Raw genomic sequence first — 20,777 nt, 5'->3', positions numbered from 1 at the left:
TAAATTACTTAATTTATTTTGATTTTTATGGTGTTGTTAGTTATTACAGTTAAATAGGTTTTATTAAATAATTTATGTTCATCCAGGCTATTGTAATAAATAGGTAGATGTTAGCTATTATTTATAAGATTAATAACATATTCAGTTCTATTAGTTTAGTTAACTCATTGTCTTAGTAAATAACTATTGTATTGGATGTTATGCAGAAATATCAACAAGACATCTGATACAACATTTATACAAATATTTTGAATAAATATGCATTTGACTTTCCCCTTTCAGATGTTCCAGGTTTAACCTTTTATGGAATATCATATCCAAGTTTAGCCTAAATAATAATACATTAATTATTATTATGATTACTGTGTAAATACGTCTTGAATAATAGAAATATAGGTTATTTGTTTTATCATTAATTATTTATTTATTTTTGTTAGTGCAATGCCTTGCCTAGCCACATCAAAATAACTGTTTCCAGACAAAACATATTTGAGGATTCCTTCAGTCAGGTATAGAAAATGTTTCTTTTTGTACATAATAAAATATTTTTTACATTATAAAATATATCTTGTATGTAGTCTTTATTTAAAGAAAGTATTTTGTAAATCACATACAAAATTGACATTTCCATATTAATGGAGAGAGAGAGAGATATTTTCTTTATAATAAATCTGAAAACAAACCCCAACTTAACATCACCAGAGTTAAAGATCGGTACAATCAACATAAGAAACCTGAATGGCAAAGAAATGGAGCTAGCTGAGGAATTAGTAAAGTACCAGATCGACATAATAGGAGTGACTGAAACAAAAAAGACAAAACCTGGTGAGATTTTTCTAAGCAATAAATACAAAATGTTATATTCAGGCAATGACAATCAAGGAAAAGAAGGAGTAGCCATAGTATTCAACACTAAATACGAGGCTAATCTTCTTGAATGGCAGGCAGTCTCAAGTAGAGTGATGTGGGCAAATATGAGAATGGGGAACTAGACAATGAGACTTATTTGTGCCTATGGTCCCACAGAAGGTTCTACTAAGGTAGGAGTGGAGGAATTTTTTCAGGCTTTAGAGAAAGAAACTGACACAATGAAAAAGGAAAAGTTGGTCCTTGTTAGGGATTTATATAGCAGAGTAGGAAATGAATGTGAGACATACAAAAATATTTTGGGAAAATTTGGAGAAAAGAGCAACGCTAATAATAATTGCAAATACCTGTTGAATTTCTGCTCAGGACATGGACTAGTTATTTACTAACACTATGTTCCAACATAAAAATGTGCACAAATTCACATGGAGAGAAGAGGCAAGGAATAAGAAAAGTCTAATTGACTATGTTATTGTTGATAGTGATGTTTTCTCCCTGGTGCAGGACACCAGAGTGTACAGAGTATTTGAAATTGGATGCGATCACTATTTAGTCTTGAACAGGATAAAATTGAATTTCATATTGAAAAGAATAACATGTAAGAAAGTTTTAAAGCAATCCAAAGTTGAGCAGCTCTCAGATGTGAACTGTAGACTAACATATACAAAGATTATTGAAGAAAATATGAAAGTGTTTGAGAACAGGAACCAAACCATTGAGATTCAGTGGCAAATCTTGAAGAAAACCCTTATTCATTCAGCCAGAGAGGCATGTGGTGAGGTTGTGTGCAAGGATAAAAAAATCAGAACTCCCTGGTGGACACAGGAAGTTAAAGAGGCAGTGAAGGAAAAGAAGAAAGCATATCAAAAGTTCCTGGCAAATAAGTCAGCTTTTGCTCTTACAGAATACAGAGACAAATGTGAGAAAGCTAAACACTGTGTAAAACTGGCTAAGAAAAGTCATGGGAGGACTTCGGCAAGAACATAGAAAATAAATATCAAGAAGGCGGCAGAATATTCTGGAGGTTGTTGAAGAGCTTAGAAATGGAGGAAAGAGTGCTGTAAAAGGACTTAGAGATGATAAAGGTGACATGAAAGCGGGAGAAAAAGATATCCTTGAAGTATGGAGTAATTACTTCAAAAAATTGCTAAATGAAACAAGCAATGATAGCACAGTGGTAAAAAACAGGCATACAGTCAGGAATACATATCCATACTTGAAGTAGAAAAAGTCAAAGGCTTGAAATATGGAAAAGCAGCAGGAGTAGATGATATTCGACCAGAAATGCTGAAGTATGGTGGTATAAACATCTTACAGTGGTTGCACTGCATAGTTCAGAAAGCCTGGACAGAGGGACGAATTCCCGATGATTGGAGTAGAGCTCTAATAGCCGATATATAAATTTGGAAATAAAACTGAATGTGAGAATTACAGAGGTATTTTCCTACAGAGTGTTCCTGGCAAGATCTATGCAAGTATACTTGAGAAACGGTTGAGAAGAATTGTGGAAGAAAAGCCTGGTGAAGAACAAGCTGGATTCAGGCAAATAGAGGCTGTCAGGATCAGATCTTCGATTTACGACAAACAGTTGAGAAATCATGGGAATATAACAAAGATCTGTATTTAAGTTTTGTCGATCTGGAAAAGGCATATGAAAAGGTGCCAAGAGAGAAGCTATTCAATACGCTTCAGTTATAAGGTGTTAATGGGGCATTATGTCAAGCAATACTTGGTCTTTATTTTTGTTGCAAGTTAGCAGTTAGATTGAAGGAAGTACACGAAGATGGTTTAATGTTAAATCTGATATGAGACAAGGATGTACATTATCCCCCTCTGTTATTCATTATCTATATGGTTCACATTATGAAGGAAAGTGATATTAAACATGATATCAAAATTGGAGATATTAATATCAGCTCTTTGATATTTGGTCAAGTGTTTTACTTCTGACCCAGCTCTCAGATCCATAAGTTAAAACTGGTTTGAACACTGTCTTGTATACAGCTAATTTAGTGTTCTGACTAATTTCTCTCTTATTCCATATGAATTTATTCAATTGACTTCTGACCATTCCAGCTTTGCTGATTCTGTTGTCTATTTCTATATTTAATTTACCATCTTCAGTAATCATCGTGCCTAAATAGCTGAAATGTTTTACTTGTTCCACAGGTTCTCCATTCACAACACAGTTGACATTTTCAATGATTTTACCTATTTTCATTGTCTTTGTCTTTTTATTGCTGACCTTCATACCATATCTATTACAACAGCTATTCAATTTAGTCAGAGAATCTTGCAGACTTGTAGCAGATTTATTTAGAAGTATAACATCATCCGCATAAAGCAAAGAGCTAACATTAACATCTCCAATTTTGATATCATGTTTAATACCACTTTCCTTCATAATGTGATCCATATAGATAATGAATAACAGAGGGGAATAATGTACATCCTTGTCTCACACCAGATTTAACATTAAACCATCTTCCTGTACTTCCTTCAATTCTAACTGCTGATTTACAACTAAAATAAAGACTAAGTATTGCTTGATATAATGCCCCATTGACACCATATAACTGTAGCATATTGAATAGCTTCTCTCTTGGCACCTTGTCATATGCCTTTTTCAGATCGACAAAACTTAAATACAGATCTTTGTTACATTCCCATGCTTTCTCGACTATTTGTCGTAAAGTGAATATCTGATCCTGACAGCCTCTATTTGGCCTGAATCCAGCTTGTTCTTCACCAAGCTTTTCTTCCACAATTCTTCTCAACCGTTTCTCAAGTATACTTGTATATATCTTGCCGGGAACACTCAGTAGGGAAATACCTCTGTAATTCTCGCATGCAGTTTTATTTCCCTTTTTTTTTTATATATTGGAGCTACTATGAGAGCTCTACTCCAATCATCGGGAATTCGTCCCTCTGTCCAGGCCTTCTGAACTATGCAGTGCAGCCACTGTAAGACTTATACCACCATACTTCAGCATTTCTGGTCGAATATCACCTACTCCTGATGCCTTTCCACATTTCAAGCCTTTGATGGCTTTTTCTACTTCAAGTATGGATATGTTCCTGACTGCATGCCTGGTCAGTGTTTTTTATCACCGTGCTGTCATCACTGCTTGTTTCATTTAGCAGTTTTTCAAAGTAATTACTCCATACTTCAAGGATATCTTTTTCTCCCATTTTCATGTACCTTTATCATCTCTAACTGCTTTTACAGCACTCTTTCTTCCATTTCTAAGCTTCTTCAACAACCTCCAGAATATTTTGCTACCTTCTTGATATTTATTTTTTATATTCTTGTCAAAGTCCTCCCATGACTTTTGTTTAGCTAGTTTTACACACTGTTTAGCTTTCTTACATTTGTCTCTGTATTCTGTAAGAGTAAAAGCTGACTTATTTGCCAGGAACTTTTGATATGCTTTCTTCTTTTCCTTCACTGCCTCTTTAACTTCCTGTGTCCACCAGGGAGTTCCGTTTTTTTTAACCTTGCACACAACCTCACCACATGCCTCTCTGGCAGAATCAATCAATGCTTTCTTCAGAGTTTGCCACCGAATCTCCAAGGTTTGATTCCTGTTCTCAAACTCTTTCATTTTTTCTTCAATAATCTTTCTGTATTTTAGTCTACAGTTCACATCTCAGAGCAGCTCAACTTTTATTCGCTTTAAAACTTTCTTACATGTTATTCTTTTTAACATGAAATTCAGTTTTATCCTACTCAAGACTAAATAGTGATCACTTCCAATTTCAAATCCTCTGTACAGGTGTCCTGCACCAGGGAGAAAACATCACTATCAACAATAACATAGTCAATGAGACTTTTGTTATTCCTTGCCTCTTCTCTCCATGTGAATTTGTGCACATTTTTATGTTGCAACATGGTGTTAGTAATAACCAGTCCATGTCCTGAGCAGAAATCCAACAGATATTTGCCATTATTATTAGCTTTGCTCTTTTCTCCAAATTTTCCCCAAATATTTTTGTATGTCTCACAATCATTTCCTACTCTGCTATTTAGATCCCCAACAAGGAAAAACTTTTCCTTTTTCATTGTGTCAGTTGCTTTTTCTAAAGCGTCAAAAAATTCCTCCACTTCTACCTTAGTAGAACCTTCTGTGGGACCATAGGCACAAATAAGTCTCATTGTCCAGTTCCCCATTCTCATATTTGCCCACATTATTCTATTTGAGACTGGCTGCCATTTAAGAAGATTAGCCTCGTATTTTGTGTTGAATACTATGGCTACTCCTTCTTTTACTTGATTGTCATTACCTGAATATAACTTTTTCTATTTATTGCTCAGAAAGATCTCACCAGTTTTGGTCTTTTTTGTTTCAGTCACCCCTATTATGTCGATCTGGTACTTATCTAATTCCTCAGCTAGCTCCATTTCATTGTCATTCAGGCTTCTTATGTTGATAGTACCGATCATTAACGCTGGTGATGTTGAGTTGGGATTTGTTCCAGTAGCTGACTTTTCGCTGTTCGCCCTGGTTCCCTGGCAAAAACAACAGGGAGCCTTGTTTAACCGGCCACGCCCCAGTCGGCATAAAATTTTGTCATATTGTACCATCATTTTTATTTGGTTTAACCAATAAGAATACAATTTGGTCGGCTAAATACCAAATTGCCAGCCTATCCTCGTTCGTTCACTATCAAAGTAGATACCCAACAGGGTGCTCCACGAGAAGGTGAGTATTGGACATTAGGTAAGCATTCCTTTAAAGGTTATGTGGAGGTCTCCTCTCAGTTATGCAGCTTTGACCATTAAGCACCCCTGGTAGGAAGTCAGTTGAATAAATTCATATGGAATAAGAGAGAAATTTGTCGGAACACTAAATTAGCTATATACAAGACAGTGTTCAAACCAGTTTTAACTTATGGATCTGAGAGCTGGGTCAGAAGTAAAACACTTGACCAAAGACTAGAGACCGCAGATATGAGAGTCTTGAAAAAGATTAGAGGTGTGAACTGATGGCATCAATGGCAATATTATATTAAAAATGAGGATATTAGGGAAGAACTTGACATTGTCAGCATCCAGGAATGCGTTAGCAGAGCTAACCTCAGGTGGTATGGTCACTTAAACAGAATTGGTGAGGAAAGATTAGCAAAACTAGTGTTCTCTGCCAGGTTTTCAGGAAAATGACCCAGAGGAAGACCAAGATATAGGTGGATTGATACAGTAAAAAAGTGCCTTAGACGATAGAAATATATGATCTGATAATGTTAGAGTCTTGACAAGTAACAGGCTGATTTGGAGGAAAATTGTAGATAGGAAGTTAGTAATGATGTAAATTTTTCATGTTGTACTATCATATCCTACACCACTTGAGGGTACATGGCAGGAATTTGATGATGATGATAATTAATAAACATAATAAACTTCATTAGTAATGACTGAGGGTGCATTTTTGTATGAAAAAATTAAAAAAACTTAATTAGTATATGAGCAATATAGGGGATTTTTTCACTTCACTGTAACTTTGGTCTGTAAACTGGAAAATTGGTCATTTTGGTCATTCCCTCCCTCATATTATTGCAAAAAAAAAAGGTCATTTTTAATCTTTATGCACTGTTTAAAAACCACCTGCATATACACAGTTTATAGCCAAAAAACACTGTTGGTGGCATAGATGGAATTGTGTGTATTGAAGATTTTGTAGAGGAGACAGTGGCTTGTGTAGAAGGGAGAGGATCCACAGTCATCCCTATATCCTTTTTCCATTGGGAGAAAGAAAACACTCTAAGAGCATTAAAATAGATAAGCAATGAGATCTGAAAGATTTTTTTTAACTGCTATTTTTGGTTTTATTTATCTGTAAATAATTTTTTTACCAATCTTTATTTTAAAATTATATTTTAAGTTTTAATTATGTAGTTGGATGTTTTTTGGATTAATACCAGTGCATTATATCAGCATACCTGTTATAATACCCTAAAAACTTGGTACCTGCTGAATAAATGATTCATGCATCCATTGCATTAAGTTGTGGCTGAAGGCACTGTCTTACAGGTTTAGCTTTCAGTCATTTAATTTGCCATCATTCAGAATGCAAATCATAATACAGCAAATACAACATGTCAGTTTAGCATAATGTAATAATTAATTTACAATACAGTTATAGTAAATTATTCTGGGACTAATAGAATATGGCAACCAGTTGTGATAGGAATCTAAAATTAGCCCGAAATACTATGTATTAATTATTATTATTATTATTTATTCACATAATTGATACATAGTCAAAACAAGATTTAAGCAACATTATATAAACAACAAATATTATTTAAACAACAATTTGACTGCTGATACAGAACAATTCAGATTCTGCCGAAGCATCTAAAAATAGTCTGTCAGGGTAGCATCGTAAAATATGGATTGTTCGAAGTAATGCTGTTTTTTTTAGGTCTATGGGGTCGTTGATTTTTAATTGCTGTAAATAGTTGGAGAGCTTCTTTGAAATTACGCAAATTGCACTGATATCTATTGGGATAACTTTAGTGTGTTTAAGCCACAGCCTGCCAACTTCGATTGCCAGATCTCGATATTTAGTCATTTTTTCCAGTTCTTTGTTGTTAATGTTGTTACAACTGGGTACTGCAATATCGATAATCCAAACCTTTTGATGTTCGATAATTGTGATGTCAATTCTACTGTGTTCCAAATGCCGATCAGTTTGTATTCGAAAGTCCCAGAGAATTTTTGCTGTTTCATTTTCCAACATTGTCTCTATTTTATGCTGCCACCAGTTATCAGATGTAGGAAAGCCATATTTTTTGCATACACGCCAATGAATTATTTTGGCCACTTGATCATAGCAGTATTTATAGTCAGTTTGAGCGATCTTGCTGTAGGCACTGATTAGATGTTCTTCACTCTCATCTTTCGGATCGCATAATCTGCATTTACTGTTATTATTGATGGTCAAGATTTTTGCTTTCATTGCATTAGTTTGTAATGCCTGTTCTTGAGCTGCTAGAATAAATCCTTCTGTTTCTTTTTTAGTATGTCTATATTGTTGCCATTGCCACGTCTTGTTTATGTCAATTTTGTCCTCAGTATCTCTCTAAGAAATTGCCCATGCAAAGGTTTATTTTTCCAGTGCACATATCGGTTATTTTGCTGTTCCTTTTTGTAATCAGATTTCTTTTCTTTTGATTTTAGAAGGCCCTCTTGTGTAACTGCTTGAAGCATTGGCTCAGAGTTATTGTCGATGTAACTTTTCAAGCTAATTTCTTCTTCTTCCACAGTCTTTCTCACTTGCAGCAGTCCCCATCCACCTATTCTCCTTGGTAGGTACAACCGGTCAACATCACTTTGTGGATGTAATGCATGATGCATAGTCATTAGTTTTCTAGTTTTGCGGTCCAGTTTGTCCAGGTCTTCTTTTGTCCAATCTATTATGCCAGCTGTGTATCGGATCACTGGTAAAGCCCAAGAATTCATTGCTCTAATTGTGTTTAATCCATTTAGTTTTGTTTTCAGAATATTTCTAACTTTTTTGGTGTATTCTGCTGCTGCCTGTTGTTTAACTTTTGAGTGGAGAATGTCACTGGCTTCTAATATTCCTAGGTATTTATAGTGTTCATCAGTTGAAATTGCTTTTATTTATTTTTCTTGATCAAAATTAAAATTGCTAATGTCATTAATTTTTCCTCGTTTAATAGATAAAATTGTGCATTTATCTAAACCAAATTTCATTTGATGTCCTGACTGAAAATACGAACTGTGTTCAGTAAAGAGTCTATTTGCTGGGCCGATTTTCCATATAACTTCAAGTCAACCATATACAATAGATTGGAAATTTTAATATTATATTTAGGAATTTCGTATCCAAGTTTTGTTCAGAATCATAGATAAAGGTATCAAAGAAATGTTGAAGTGCAATGGTGACAAGGAATCACCTTGGAAAATTCCACATTTAATGTTTATATCTCCAAATTGTTCATTATTGACTACTAAAGTTGTTTTCCATGATTTCATAGCAGCAGCCAGAAAGGAACATATGTTTTTGTTAATTCCAAATATTTGGAGTGATTTTAGGATCCAGGAGTGTGGGAGGGAATCGAATGCTTTCTTATAGTCTATCCATGCCATATTTAAGTTAGTTTTTCATCTTTTTGAATTTCTAAGAATCATTTTATTAATAAAGATCTGGTCTTTTATTCCTCTGGATTTTTGAAAATTGCCTTTTTGTTCAATCGGATAAATCTGGTTATCTGTGTAGTGGTATATATAGAATTTGCTATGATTGCAGTGAACTGCTTAAGCATAATTGATAGGCATGTTATTGGGCGATAGTTACTTGGGTCTGCACCATTATCCTTATCTTTCACGAAGAGAAAAGTGCGTCCAGATATCATCCACTCTTCCACTGAGCCTGACTGCTACAAATAATTAAATTGTTCTGCCATTCGGTCATGTAGACTGGTTAGATGCTTTAACCAAAATCCATGTAGTTTGTCTTTGCCAAGTGCACTCGAGTTTTTTAATTTTCTAGCTTGTGCGCTGACTATTTCTTTAGCGATAATGACATTTTGCATTTGTTTTTGTTTCATTTCTGATTCTATTTCCTTAATCCATGAGGCATCTTTATTGTGTTCAATAGGATTATCCCAGATTGTCTTCCAAAATTTGAGTGTTTCTTCTTTTTCTGGTGAATGATTGTTTTCATTTGTATTTCTCTGGAGAGACTGAAAGAACTTGGTTCTGTCGAAATTACATATTTTGCACATATTGGTTTGTTCTTGCTTCATATCTTTTAATTTTCTGTGCAGTCACTATAATTCTTTGTTTTTAGCTGTTCAGTAACTTCAGGCAATTATTTTGTTGGCCAAATTATATGTGTTAATCAGTTTGTTTTTGATGTTATTGTTTTTCAGCCATCCTTTAAAATTCTTTAAATTGCTCATATCAGCTGCTCAAAGTTTGTTGACTTTTCATTCCGACCGGATTTTCCATGGTGCAGATTGTTTCAGCCTCGGCTCTTGCGGTTTGCAACCAAGATTCACTGTAATGTTATAGGCTGTGCTTTGTGTCCTTGATTTGTTTCCTTTATGCTGTTGGTTAGTGTAGATTTATGGAATGCTTTCAATGGTGGTAGTCTTATACGGTCAGCTATGGAGTTCATATGTTCCAATATCGCTGACTTCGTTTTACACTGCACTTCTGTCAAAACGTTCTGAGGTATATCGTCAGCTTGATGCTTATTGAATTGAATTCCAAAGTTTGATATAGCTACCTCCTGGTGAGTTGCTGTTAGTGGAGTTGTTAGTTTATTACGTAATTCTTGCTTGTCACCTGATGCCCAGGATCCCCAACATCTGATGCATTTCTTGATGATCCGGGCATCAACTGATTCGGTATGGATCTCTTCTTACTTTTCCTCATTAAGATGGGGGATGGAACACTGTTAATCTGGCTCCTGTTGAGTCCTGTCTGACAAGGGTGGCCCTGCTACTGCCAGAATAGCTCTCAACATCACCGAAGCACACAAACCCCACTGCCACGACAAGGCCGTGTTCCTTTGGAGGCTTTCTGTGTTATTTCATGACTTTCTAAGGAGTCCAGTGGCTCATTTTCTGGTGTGCATTCCACATAACCCATTGTATCCACTACTAACTTAAGAGCCCCTGTTCCTCACATCCATGACATGAGGAACTTTTATCTGGTCTCTTTCGACTAAAGATGAGTTAGCTGGTCTCATACAGAAGTAGAGGATCGATTTTCTATGTTTAATAGTGGTCATGGTATCTAAGTATTCTGTTATCACTGTTCCTAAATAGTTGAGTTGTTCATCCATTCAAGGAGAGGTTTACTTTTTCTTCATTTTTTCTAATTACCAGGATTTTTGTTTTGTCCGTATTTATGGTCATGCTATATTCTTTAGCCATATTGTTTAGTTTGGTTATTAGGTTCACCATTTTTTCTTTTGTGTCCACTATCATTATGATGTCATCTGTGTATTTTATGTTATTAAGGTTATAACCATTTAGGTTGACTCCTTTTTCTCCTTCCAAGGCTTGGTTAACCATGTCCTCTAGGTATGGGGAGATGGGACATCCATGGGCTACTCCTTTATTGATGTTTATTTTATCTGTTGTTATGTTGTTGAATTTAATTATTGCTTCTGTGAGACTATAATATTTTTCTAAAAGTTCAGGGAATCTTCATTGATTTGTTTCTGTTTTAATATTCTTAATAAAGTTATTCTATTTATTGAGTCAAATGCCTGTTTAAAATCTATAAAACAGTAGTAGATATTTTTGTTATGCTCCCAGTATAATTCTGCTACTCTTTATATTATGAAGATCTGGTCTTATATGGAGCGATTCTTTCTGAAGCCTGCCTGTCTTAAGAATAAAGAACACATACAAGATTCTGTTCTGTAAATACTCTTGTAAATATTTTGTAAGTGTGGCTGAGAATGTGATTGGTCTGTAATTTTCACAGTTTTTATTATCACCTTTCTTGTAAATTGATATGATAATTGCTGTTTTCCTGTTTCAATGATTTTGTTGAAAAGTGTGGTAAGGAATTTTAAAGTTGTTTGCTTTCCTTCTTTCCAGAGTTATTTCATTTGCTTTAGAGCATTCTCCACTTCAGATGGAAGGATCATTAAGGCATCATGTCTTGAGTTAGTGTAGGGCCTTGTTATTAGGCAATTGTTCTTTTCATTCTTGAAGGTTTCTTGGTAGTGTTCCATCCATATTGTTTTTACTGCATTTGGATTTCCTATTTCCTCACCCTGATGGTTGATCATTGTTAGAGGCATTTGGTGAAAAGTTTTTTGTAATTTCTTTGTGTTATGTAATTTAGAGTATTTTCTGCTTTTTTGTTTAGACAGTTTTCTTCAGCCTGTCTGCAGAGTTCATCAATTTCATTTTTGAGTTGTTTGTATTTCTTCTGAGGTATGTCTGCTTATTTTTGTTTTTAGTTTTCTTTTTTCTTCACATTTTTCTAAAATTTCAGATGACATCCATTTATTATTGGGTCTCTTATAAATTCCTAAAGTTTCCCTTGCAGAATTAACTGCTGTTTCTGTTCCTGTTTTCCAGATGTTTTCGGTTTCATCTATTTGAGTCCCATTTATTTCTTCAATTTTCCTAATATAGCCTAATCATATTTGATTATTTTTTAACTTTTCCATGTGGAGTTTATCAATCCTATTTCTTTTATAGTTGACTTTGAATTTTATCCACATTGTTGCAGAGAGGAGTTCATGATCTATGTCTAGCTCTAGGCTTTTGAGGATATAATCTATACAATTTCATATTTTCCACCTGGTGAGGTCCAGGTGTATTTAAAACTAGGTCTATGGTAAAACATTGTATTTAAGATGACGAGATTGTTTTCTTTGCAGAAATTGAGCATGGTTTCTCCCTTTCATTTTCAGTTCCAATTACAAATCTCCCTATTACGTCTTTTTGCTCTTCTCTGAAAGTTTTGATTTTAGTGTTGAAATCCCCGATTATGAATAAGATGTCTCTGAAGTTAGTATTATCTATTTCTTTTTGGAGATCATTGTAGGATAGTTCGATGTCTTCTTGATTATGACTTGTGTCCAGTGCATAAATCTGAATAACCTTTATGTGTAGGTTCTTTTTCTTTGGCATTTAGTCTAATTCCTATTATTCTGGATGAGATAGGCTGATATCTCATCTCAGCTGATATTTGCAGTAAGATTTTGTTTTATTAGAATTGCAACTCCTTCTCTATGTACATTGTCTCTTCTTCCCGAATAGGATAATTTGCATTTGCACTCTGGAATGTTTAGGCATTATTCTATCCAGTGAGTTTCTGAGATTCCTATAATATGCCACTTTATCCTTTTCAGATTTTCTTGTAGAATTTGGAGTTTTCCTGCTTTGTATAAAGATCTGATTTTACAATAGCTATATACTTATCACATTTTGCTGATCATGTAGAAGATTTCTCACCAACACTATGTGAGGCTCGTGTTGGTGCATCGGCTATTCTATATGCAGTAGTATGAGATGTATTCCTGGTAGTTGTGTAATCCATGGAAGTTAGTGGCATTTTAGTGTGGCTGGCTTGCCATTCCACTGCCACAACCTTTGGACCACAGTTTCTTATTCTTTATTTGGAGCAACCCATTGGGGCTTCCTCATCTGCCACCTGGGATACACCTGGTAGGAGTCTAGTCTCCCCCCAGGCTGTGCAGTTAAGGGATAGATAATTCAGAAGGGTTGGTCTAGAAACCAAACATGGAGATTTTTCAGGCAACTTAAGACCTCCGAGCAGGTTGGTAGTGGTCTTACTTTACTCTGGGTGCTTGATGAAATTCATCTACATTTGACTCAACTTAGCAAATATGTAGGAACTACAGAAATTGCATGCTATAGCAAATGGTTTACTATAGTGAACGTTCTTTAAAACAATATTATAAATTGACATTGTTGGAACTTTTTGATAGTTTATTATAGTAAGTTCATTTGTTATAATGGTGTTTGCTCTAGTGAGAGCCATCAGCACTCTAAAATAGGTTTTCAACCTTTTGTGGATGTGTAAATGTTTTTGCATGCTTGCAAGGTGGAGTAGGGGAGAAAAAAAAAGTAAATGACAGAACAGGAGTAGAAAATCCAATCGGATAAATTTGGAGATGCAGAACTTTTGCAGTGGCCACTGCATAATTCAAAAGGACTAGATAGTGGAATTATGGATGAGTTGAGTTCACTCCTAATAGTGGTTCCATGAAAATTCATTGCTGTTCATCAAAAGACAGTTTACCTAATGGCAATTCATTGATTAAACAATTTATCGAATAAACAATTTGTAGATAGACAGTTCATCGCAAATGCAATTGATTGAAAAAACAATTCACCGATAGTTTTTTGATGAATTCTTTCATAATTCATCGAAAAATTAATTTTCGTGAAAACGATTGCTTTAAAGTTTTTGATTTGAATACCTAATATCACCGAAGATGTAGACAACATATGTAGATGGTCATTGAGATGTAATAATTATTTTGTTATTTTGTTGTTTTTTACAACGTTATTCTGTAAGCATTTCTGCTACTATATTATGTAGGTAGCCATTTACAAGGGCTGTTTGAAAAGGTTGGTAAAAAAATTAAGTTAAACACATTTTTTTGGGAAAAAAATCACCTTTATTTCTCAACATCAAGGTCTGCATATTTGGTCCAGCGAATTTCCAATTTTTTCATCCCATCTAAAAAGTGTGATTTGTCAAATTGTGCAAAATAGTCATTGACAGCCTTGATGACATCCTTGTTCAAAGAAAATTTTTTCCCACCAAGCAAAATTTTGAAGTTTACAAGAAGAAGTCACACAGGGCCAAGTCTAGAGAATGCTGTGGATGTAGAACCAGTTTGAACCTCAATTCATGCAATTTTGCCATTGCGACGGCTGATGTGTGGGACAGTGCATTGTCTTGATGAAAGAACATTCATTTTAGAAATTATGGACTTTACAACCATGTTATAAATAACTATTTTAATATCCCGACGTTTCGATCTTCATATTAAGATCATCATCTGGCGCATATACAAATATACAGGACAAGCTAAGTTACATTACATACAGTAAGCTAAAGAAACAATGAATTGATCACAAGTTATTCTACTGGCATGACCTCTAGTGAAAAAAAATTAATTATTTATAAACTACATCAAGTTACATTCTATTTCTGATAACATGAATAAACATTCTATTTCTGATAACATGAATAAACATTCTATTTCTGATAACATGAATAAACATTCTTTCTTACAGATAGTTTTCTTTCAGTAGCAGTGATGTCTTGCTTTTAGCATTACAATTATTATTTTTTTTCCCCACTAGAGGTCATGTCAGTAGAATAACTTGTGATCAATTCATTGTTTCTCTTGCTTACTGTATGTAATGTAACTTAGCTTGTCCTGTATATTTGTATATGCTCCAGATGATGATCTTAATATGAAGATTGAAATGTCGGGATATTAAAATAGTTATTTATAACACAGTTGTAAAGTCCATAATTTTTAAAATGAATGCTGATCACTGTGTAACACTAAATGAAAGGATGATGAAAGAACGCTTTTTTTGTGTGCCAATTTTGGCCATTTTTTCTTCAGTTCTTCTTTTAAATGACATATAATCGATTCCTGTTATTGTCTTACACTTTTCCAAATAGTCTATCGTGATGAATCCCAAAAAACAGTGGCCATCACCTTCCTAGCTGACAAAACTGTCTTCTTTTTTTTCGGTACTCTTTCACCAGGCATTGCCCACTGTTTTGACTGCTGCTTGGACTCAGGTGTGTAGTGGTGGATCTAAGTTTCATCTACAGTCACAAATCGATGTAAAAAATCCTGCGAATTGCAATTAAACATCGCCAAACGCTGCTTTGAAATGTCTTTTCGCATGCGTTTTTGATCAAGAGTCAACAATCACAGTACCCATCATGAACACAGCTTTTTCATGTGCAATTTTTCATGCAGGATATTACACACCCATTCAGTTGATATGCCTGCAATCTCAGCAATCTCATACACTTTCACTCAGCGGTTCCATAACGATACTATGTATTTTGTCAATCATTTCCTTCATAGTGACCTCAGTCGGGCGTCCGGAGTGCACTTCATCTTCGATGGACTTACGACCACGTTTAACCTCATTTATCCAAAAATAAATGGTCTTTAATGCTGGTGCAGAGTCCCCATGAACTGCATCTAACTCAGCTTTGATCTGTGCAGCCGTCCACTTCTTCAAATAAAAGTGTTTTAGAACTGCATGAAACTTCTTTTTCTCCATTTTTATGAAAAATGCAAACACCATCATTTTAAATATTTTCCAAACAAGAACTACGCATCGCACTGGCTAAAATTTTTCCAGGGGTCATGAAAAAGATGATACATGCTGATACTGATATGAATGAAAGAATTGTATCAATGTCTATTGGAAATTTACCAAACTTTTCAAACAACTCTTGTATCTCTATACAGAAAAGTCCATTCTACTTAATTTTTTCACAATAACAATGGTTAGATTGAAATCAAAACTGACAAATTTTAATAAGGGTCTTAATTATAAAATTTCATTAAATTTCATCCAGGCTGGAGTGGAATTATTAATATCAATTCAAAACTTCATTACCAAAATTTTTTAAAAGTGATCCTGTTGGAACTAAAACTGAACCCCACAGTCTTCTTGTTTCTTTAACAAATTCCGATGTTTGCATGTATTTCACTAAGTCATAGAGTTGTTGCAATATAAAATTTAATGCACTTTGGGATGAAAAGATTACATACTCTGTATCAGATTGATGGTAATAGGTTACAGGAAATTGATGAGGCTATGGTTCTGGGGATGATGATTGATAGAAATTTGAAATTCCATGGACATATTGCATTGGATGTTGAAGAACACATTGACAAGTAAAGATAGGGAGGTTATTATCCCTCTTTATAATACCAGCCTGGTTGGCCGAGTGGTTAGTGTACCCGCTCTGCTGCAGGTTCAAAAGGCTGCAGGTTCAAATCCCGCAATGGGCATGGATGTTTGTGATTGTTTGTGAAAATACTGGTGGTGGGCAGTAGATGGCATTGGTGTAGATGATAATGGTAGTTGCAGTTCACTGTAGTTGGTGGATTGAGTTGTGGATACGGAGAGTTGTAGAGTAGGTCGATGAGTCTTTGGACTCCTTGAAGGTGTCATCACATAATAATAATAATAATAATAATAAGGCTATGATTTGGCTATGATTATACATGTTATATATATGTTAAGGCTATGATTAACAGTTGCCACATGTTGACAACTGTGCATAAATTTGGTCACCTGCATTTTTTGAGAATCAGGAAGTGGTGGAGAGATTCAGAGATGAGTGAACACTCCGATGACATGTCTGTGAAATGCTTCCTTTGAGGATAGATTGAAGGTGAGTTGAGTTTTGCTTACAGGCAGAGTAAATGGGATATGATAGAAAGTTATAAGTTACTGAAGGATTCTACAAGATTGACACAGAAGAATTTTTCAATACATGGGGAGTAGTGGGAAAACAGGGAATCATACTTGGAAGTTGTCTAAGAGCATGGTTAGTAAGGGTGTGCAGACTAGGTTCTTTATTTGGAGAGTGGTAAATGAGTGGAGTGGATTGCCAGAGGTGGTTGTTCTTCTCAGTGGGAACCAAGAACTGATCTTGAATGGCATCTAGAAGTTATTGTTTTCCAAAAATCATCAAAAAGTTCCTGAGAGAACAAATGATACATGTTCTGTGCTTTTTTTTCCGTAGTTGTACTATCAGTGGTTTATCTGAGATTATTTATTTATTTTATATTCTTTATAAATTAAATTGTATTAATATAATATATAAGTTAATATATTAATTTATATATATATATATATATACAGGGTGTTCGGGATAAATTTGACATATTTATAATTAATTATATTTTTCCGTAAGTTACATGTATTAACACACACTTCTCTTCATTTAAAAGTTTAGACCCTTCTTCATTCATATACAAGATGTCAGAAAGGATGGATAGCTGGAACCCACCTGAATCATGGAAGAGAATAACTTGTATCATGATGATTCGTGCCCGCCATCAAAATAAGGATATTACGACTGCTGCCCAATGCTCCCTGAATACAGTAAAAACAATCAGGCATGAACTAGAGACTTGCAATGGTGACTACGAGGATGTAGCAAGAAGAAAGATCCCTAGCAGACGATCTGATTGCGTTCGTACAGCAGAATTCCTCGCAAATCTGCAGGAACAGGTGTTGAAGAACCCTGGCATTGGAATTCGGGCTTTGTTCGTGGAGTTGCTAACTGTAGTCAAGCCCTGGATAACAAGGGTAGGCAATGGTAGGCCGTATGTATGGCAGCAGGATTCGGCCCCTTGCCACACCTCTGGGAAAAGTCAAAAATGGTTGTCTGAAAATTTCTACGACTTCACCAGTCCAAATGTTTGGCCTCCAAACTCCCCAGACCTTAACCCCATGGATTATTTTGTATGGGGCGCAGTTGAAAAAGACACCAATCGCACTTCCAGTAATACAAAAGCCCAGTTAATGGATAAAATTAAAACAGTTTTTGCGGCCCTTCCCAGGGAGACTGTAGCATCAGCTTGTTCGAGGTTCCGAAGCAGAATTGAAGCTGTGATCGATGCTAATGGTGGTTATTTTGAGTAAATCTTGTTGATAGTATTGTAATTAACTCTGCCTGTAATGTTTTTTTGTCAATTCATTAAATTTAATAGATACAAAGAAGATTTTCTTTTTCCTTACGAAACTGTCAAATTTATCCCGAACACCCTGTATATATATGCTCATTTTAATATAAACTGACTAAAAATCCGAGAATTATAACAAATTGAGATTTATTTGAAAACGCAACATGTTTCGTTGGGATTGACTTCATCAGGCATTAAGAACATAGAAAGCTATTAAAAGACACTGAAAAAAACATTGAGACACTCTAAAGCTATACAATTATACAGCTATAATATTCGACTGTAAATTACAGTTATTATGAACTTGAGCTATAGTCTGTGTTAAAGTTCTATCGTTGTACACTTTTGCGTGTGTGGAACCACGTGATCTCCGGTATCTGATAATAGAGCTGAAAGAGTCAGGCAAATTATAGCTGAGATTATTGTTCATACGAAGAGGGTCCAAGGTGATTTCTTTGGACTCGATAATGCGGTGTTCTACTTCATCGTGGCAAATGTGTAGGTTTGAAGTTGTTGTCCAATTTACTTCATGTTGGCATCTTTCGTTGTTTGTGTTTAATGAAAACAGAACATGGCCTGATAGGGCAGTAGCTCTGGTTCTCTTGTAAGCAATGTCTGTCTGGTGTCCCTCGAGACGTAGGAGGATCGATTTCTCTGTTTGGTCATAGTAAGGTTTTCCACACTCATATGTGATTTTGTATACACCTGGGAATTGTAGAAGATTGTGAGATTGTTTGTAGTTGCTGAAACTTGATCTTATTTTTGGAAGAGTCGAGAAGCACGTTTGTATGTTAAATTTCTTTAAGATTCTACTCAGTTTTTTGGATAGTGTGCTGATATATGGCAAGGAGATATAACCTTTGGAGTTGTCCTGTGTCTCTACGTTGCGATGTTGACAGTGGGATAATTGTTTGTTGATACTTTTTAAAGAGTAGCCATTGCTTTTAAAGGTCCATTTAAGATGTAGTTCTTTTTCACCTGACAGTACAGATCTTGCACAATTCGCAAGAGTTGATATAATACCCAACTTTTGTGCTGGAGATGGTGATGTGAGGATGCATGCAAATATCTGTCCATGTATGTTGGTTTTCTAAATATAGAGACTTTTATTGATTCAGATGTCTTGGTGAGTTTAACATCTAGGAAACTATTTTCTTCAATCTCCATGGTCAATTTGATATCCTGATGGAGGTTGTTTAAGTGGTTGAGAAACCTGTGAAGATTCTCAATACCATGCTCCCATATGAGGAATATATCGTCCACATATCTAAGCCAAATTCTTGGTTTTAAACTAAAAGAGGAGATTGCCTTTTGTTCAAAATCCCCGAAAAAAATGTTGGCTAATATATGAGAGAGGGGGCTTCCCATAGCTAATCCTTTGACCTGTTTATAAAGTTTACCTTCGAATTCAAAATAGCCAGAGTTTACACAGTGAGATAGTAGAGAGAACATTTTATTTGAAATCTTGTTCTTTTAAATATGAAGAACTTCTTGTGTCAGAATGTTGGTCAAGAGTGCTGCCATGTCAAAGCTCACCATGATGTCAGAAGATTTGAGTTTTAAGTCCTTGATTTTAGAGAAAAAATCTGTTGAGTTTTTAATATAAGAAGAAGATTTTCCTGCATAAGCTTTTAACGATGATGCCAGATATTTAGATAACCTGTAGGTGGGTGAGTCAATGCTGTCTACTATAGGTCTCAGTGGATAGTTTTCTTTATATACCTTAGGGAGACCATATAGCATTGGAATGAGTGGGTGTAAAGAACGGATGGAAAGCCACGTATTTCATGGAATTTCTGTGGTCTTTTGTAGGAGATTATTGGTTCTATTGTGTATTTCTCTTGTTGGATCCCTCTCAGTTTCCGAATAACTATCTGACTCTAACAATGTTAAGATTTTTTCTCGGTAGTCTATTTTATCTATTGATAAAATAGACTATAAGGAGAATTGCATTCCCCTTATCAACTTTTAAGATGATGATGTCCTTGTTAATTCTTAGAGATTTTTAATTGCAAGGCTCTCACCGGTGGATATATTATCAGAAGGAGGTTTTGCATTGTTGATTGCAAGAATTGCTTCTATGCGAAGTAAACTCGCGTCTGCGGTAGGAAGTAGCGAAGCTGCTTTCTCCATCTTAGTTAAAAGTAGTTCTTTAGGAATGCATTTTGGTGCCAATACGTTCTTTACATCCACTCATTCCAAGGCTATATGGTCTCCCTCAGGTACATAAAGAACTACAACATCTTAAATGGACCTTTAAAAGTAATGGCTATTCTTTAAAAAGTATCAACAAACAATTATCCCACCGTCAACATCGCAACGTAGAGACACAGGACAACTCCAAAGGTTATATCTCCTTGCCATATATCAGCACACTATCCAAAAAGCTGAGTAGAATCTTAAAGAAATTTAACATACAAACGTGCTTCTCGACTCTTCCAAAAATAAGATCAAGTTTCAGCAACTACAAACAATCTCACAACCTTCTACAATTCCCAGGTGTATACAAAGTCACATGTGAGTGCAGAAAACCTTACTATGGCCAAACGGAGAAATCTATCCTCCTACGTCTTGAGGAACACCAGAGAGACATTGCTTACAAGAGAACCAGAGCTACTGCCGGATCAGGCCATGTCCTGTTTTCAATAAACACGAACAACGAAAGCTGCCAACATGAAGTAAATTGAGCAA

The 20,777-nt window shown here is 35.2% G+C and overlaps 1 protein-coding gene across 4 annotated transcripts in view; it reads left to right on the top strand.

The window, feature by feature from the left end:
* The window catches only part of Su(dx) (WW domain containing E3 ubiquitin protein ligase suppressor of deltex), a 436,167-nt gene that overhangs the window by 297,759 nt on the left and 117,631 nt on the right, over window positions 1-20,777 (top strand). For all 4 annotated transcript variants that reach the window (XM_090407874.1, XM_090407872.1, XM_090407873.1 and 1 more), the window contains one exon: window positions 438-509. In XM_090407874.1, the coding sequence (XP_090264000.1) occupies window positions 438-509 (72 nt within the window). The remainder of the gene's footprint in view (window positions 1-437; window positions 510-20,777) is intronic.

The sequence above is a fragment of the Typopeltis vanoorti genome, chromosome 18 (genome assembly GCF_054136105.1).
Source record: "Typopeltis vanoorti isolate ZY-2024b chromosome 18, IOZ_Tvanoo_1.0, whole genome shotgun sequence".
NCBI classification, from domain to species: Eukaryota; Metazoa; Arthropoda; class Arachnida; order Uropygi; family Thelyphonidae; genus Typopeltis; species Typopeltis vanoorti.
This window is presented reverse-complemented; position numbering and strand designations above follow the sequence as displayed.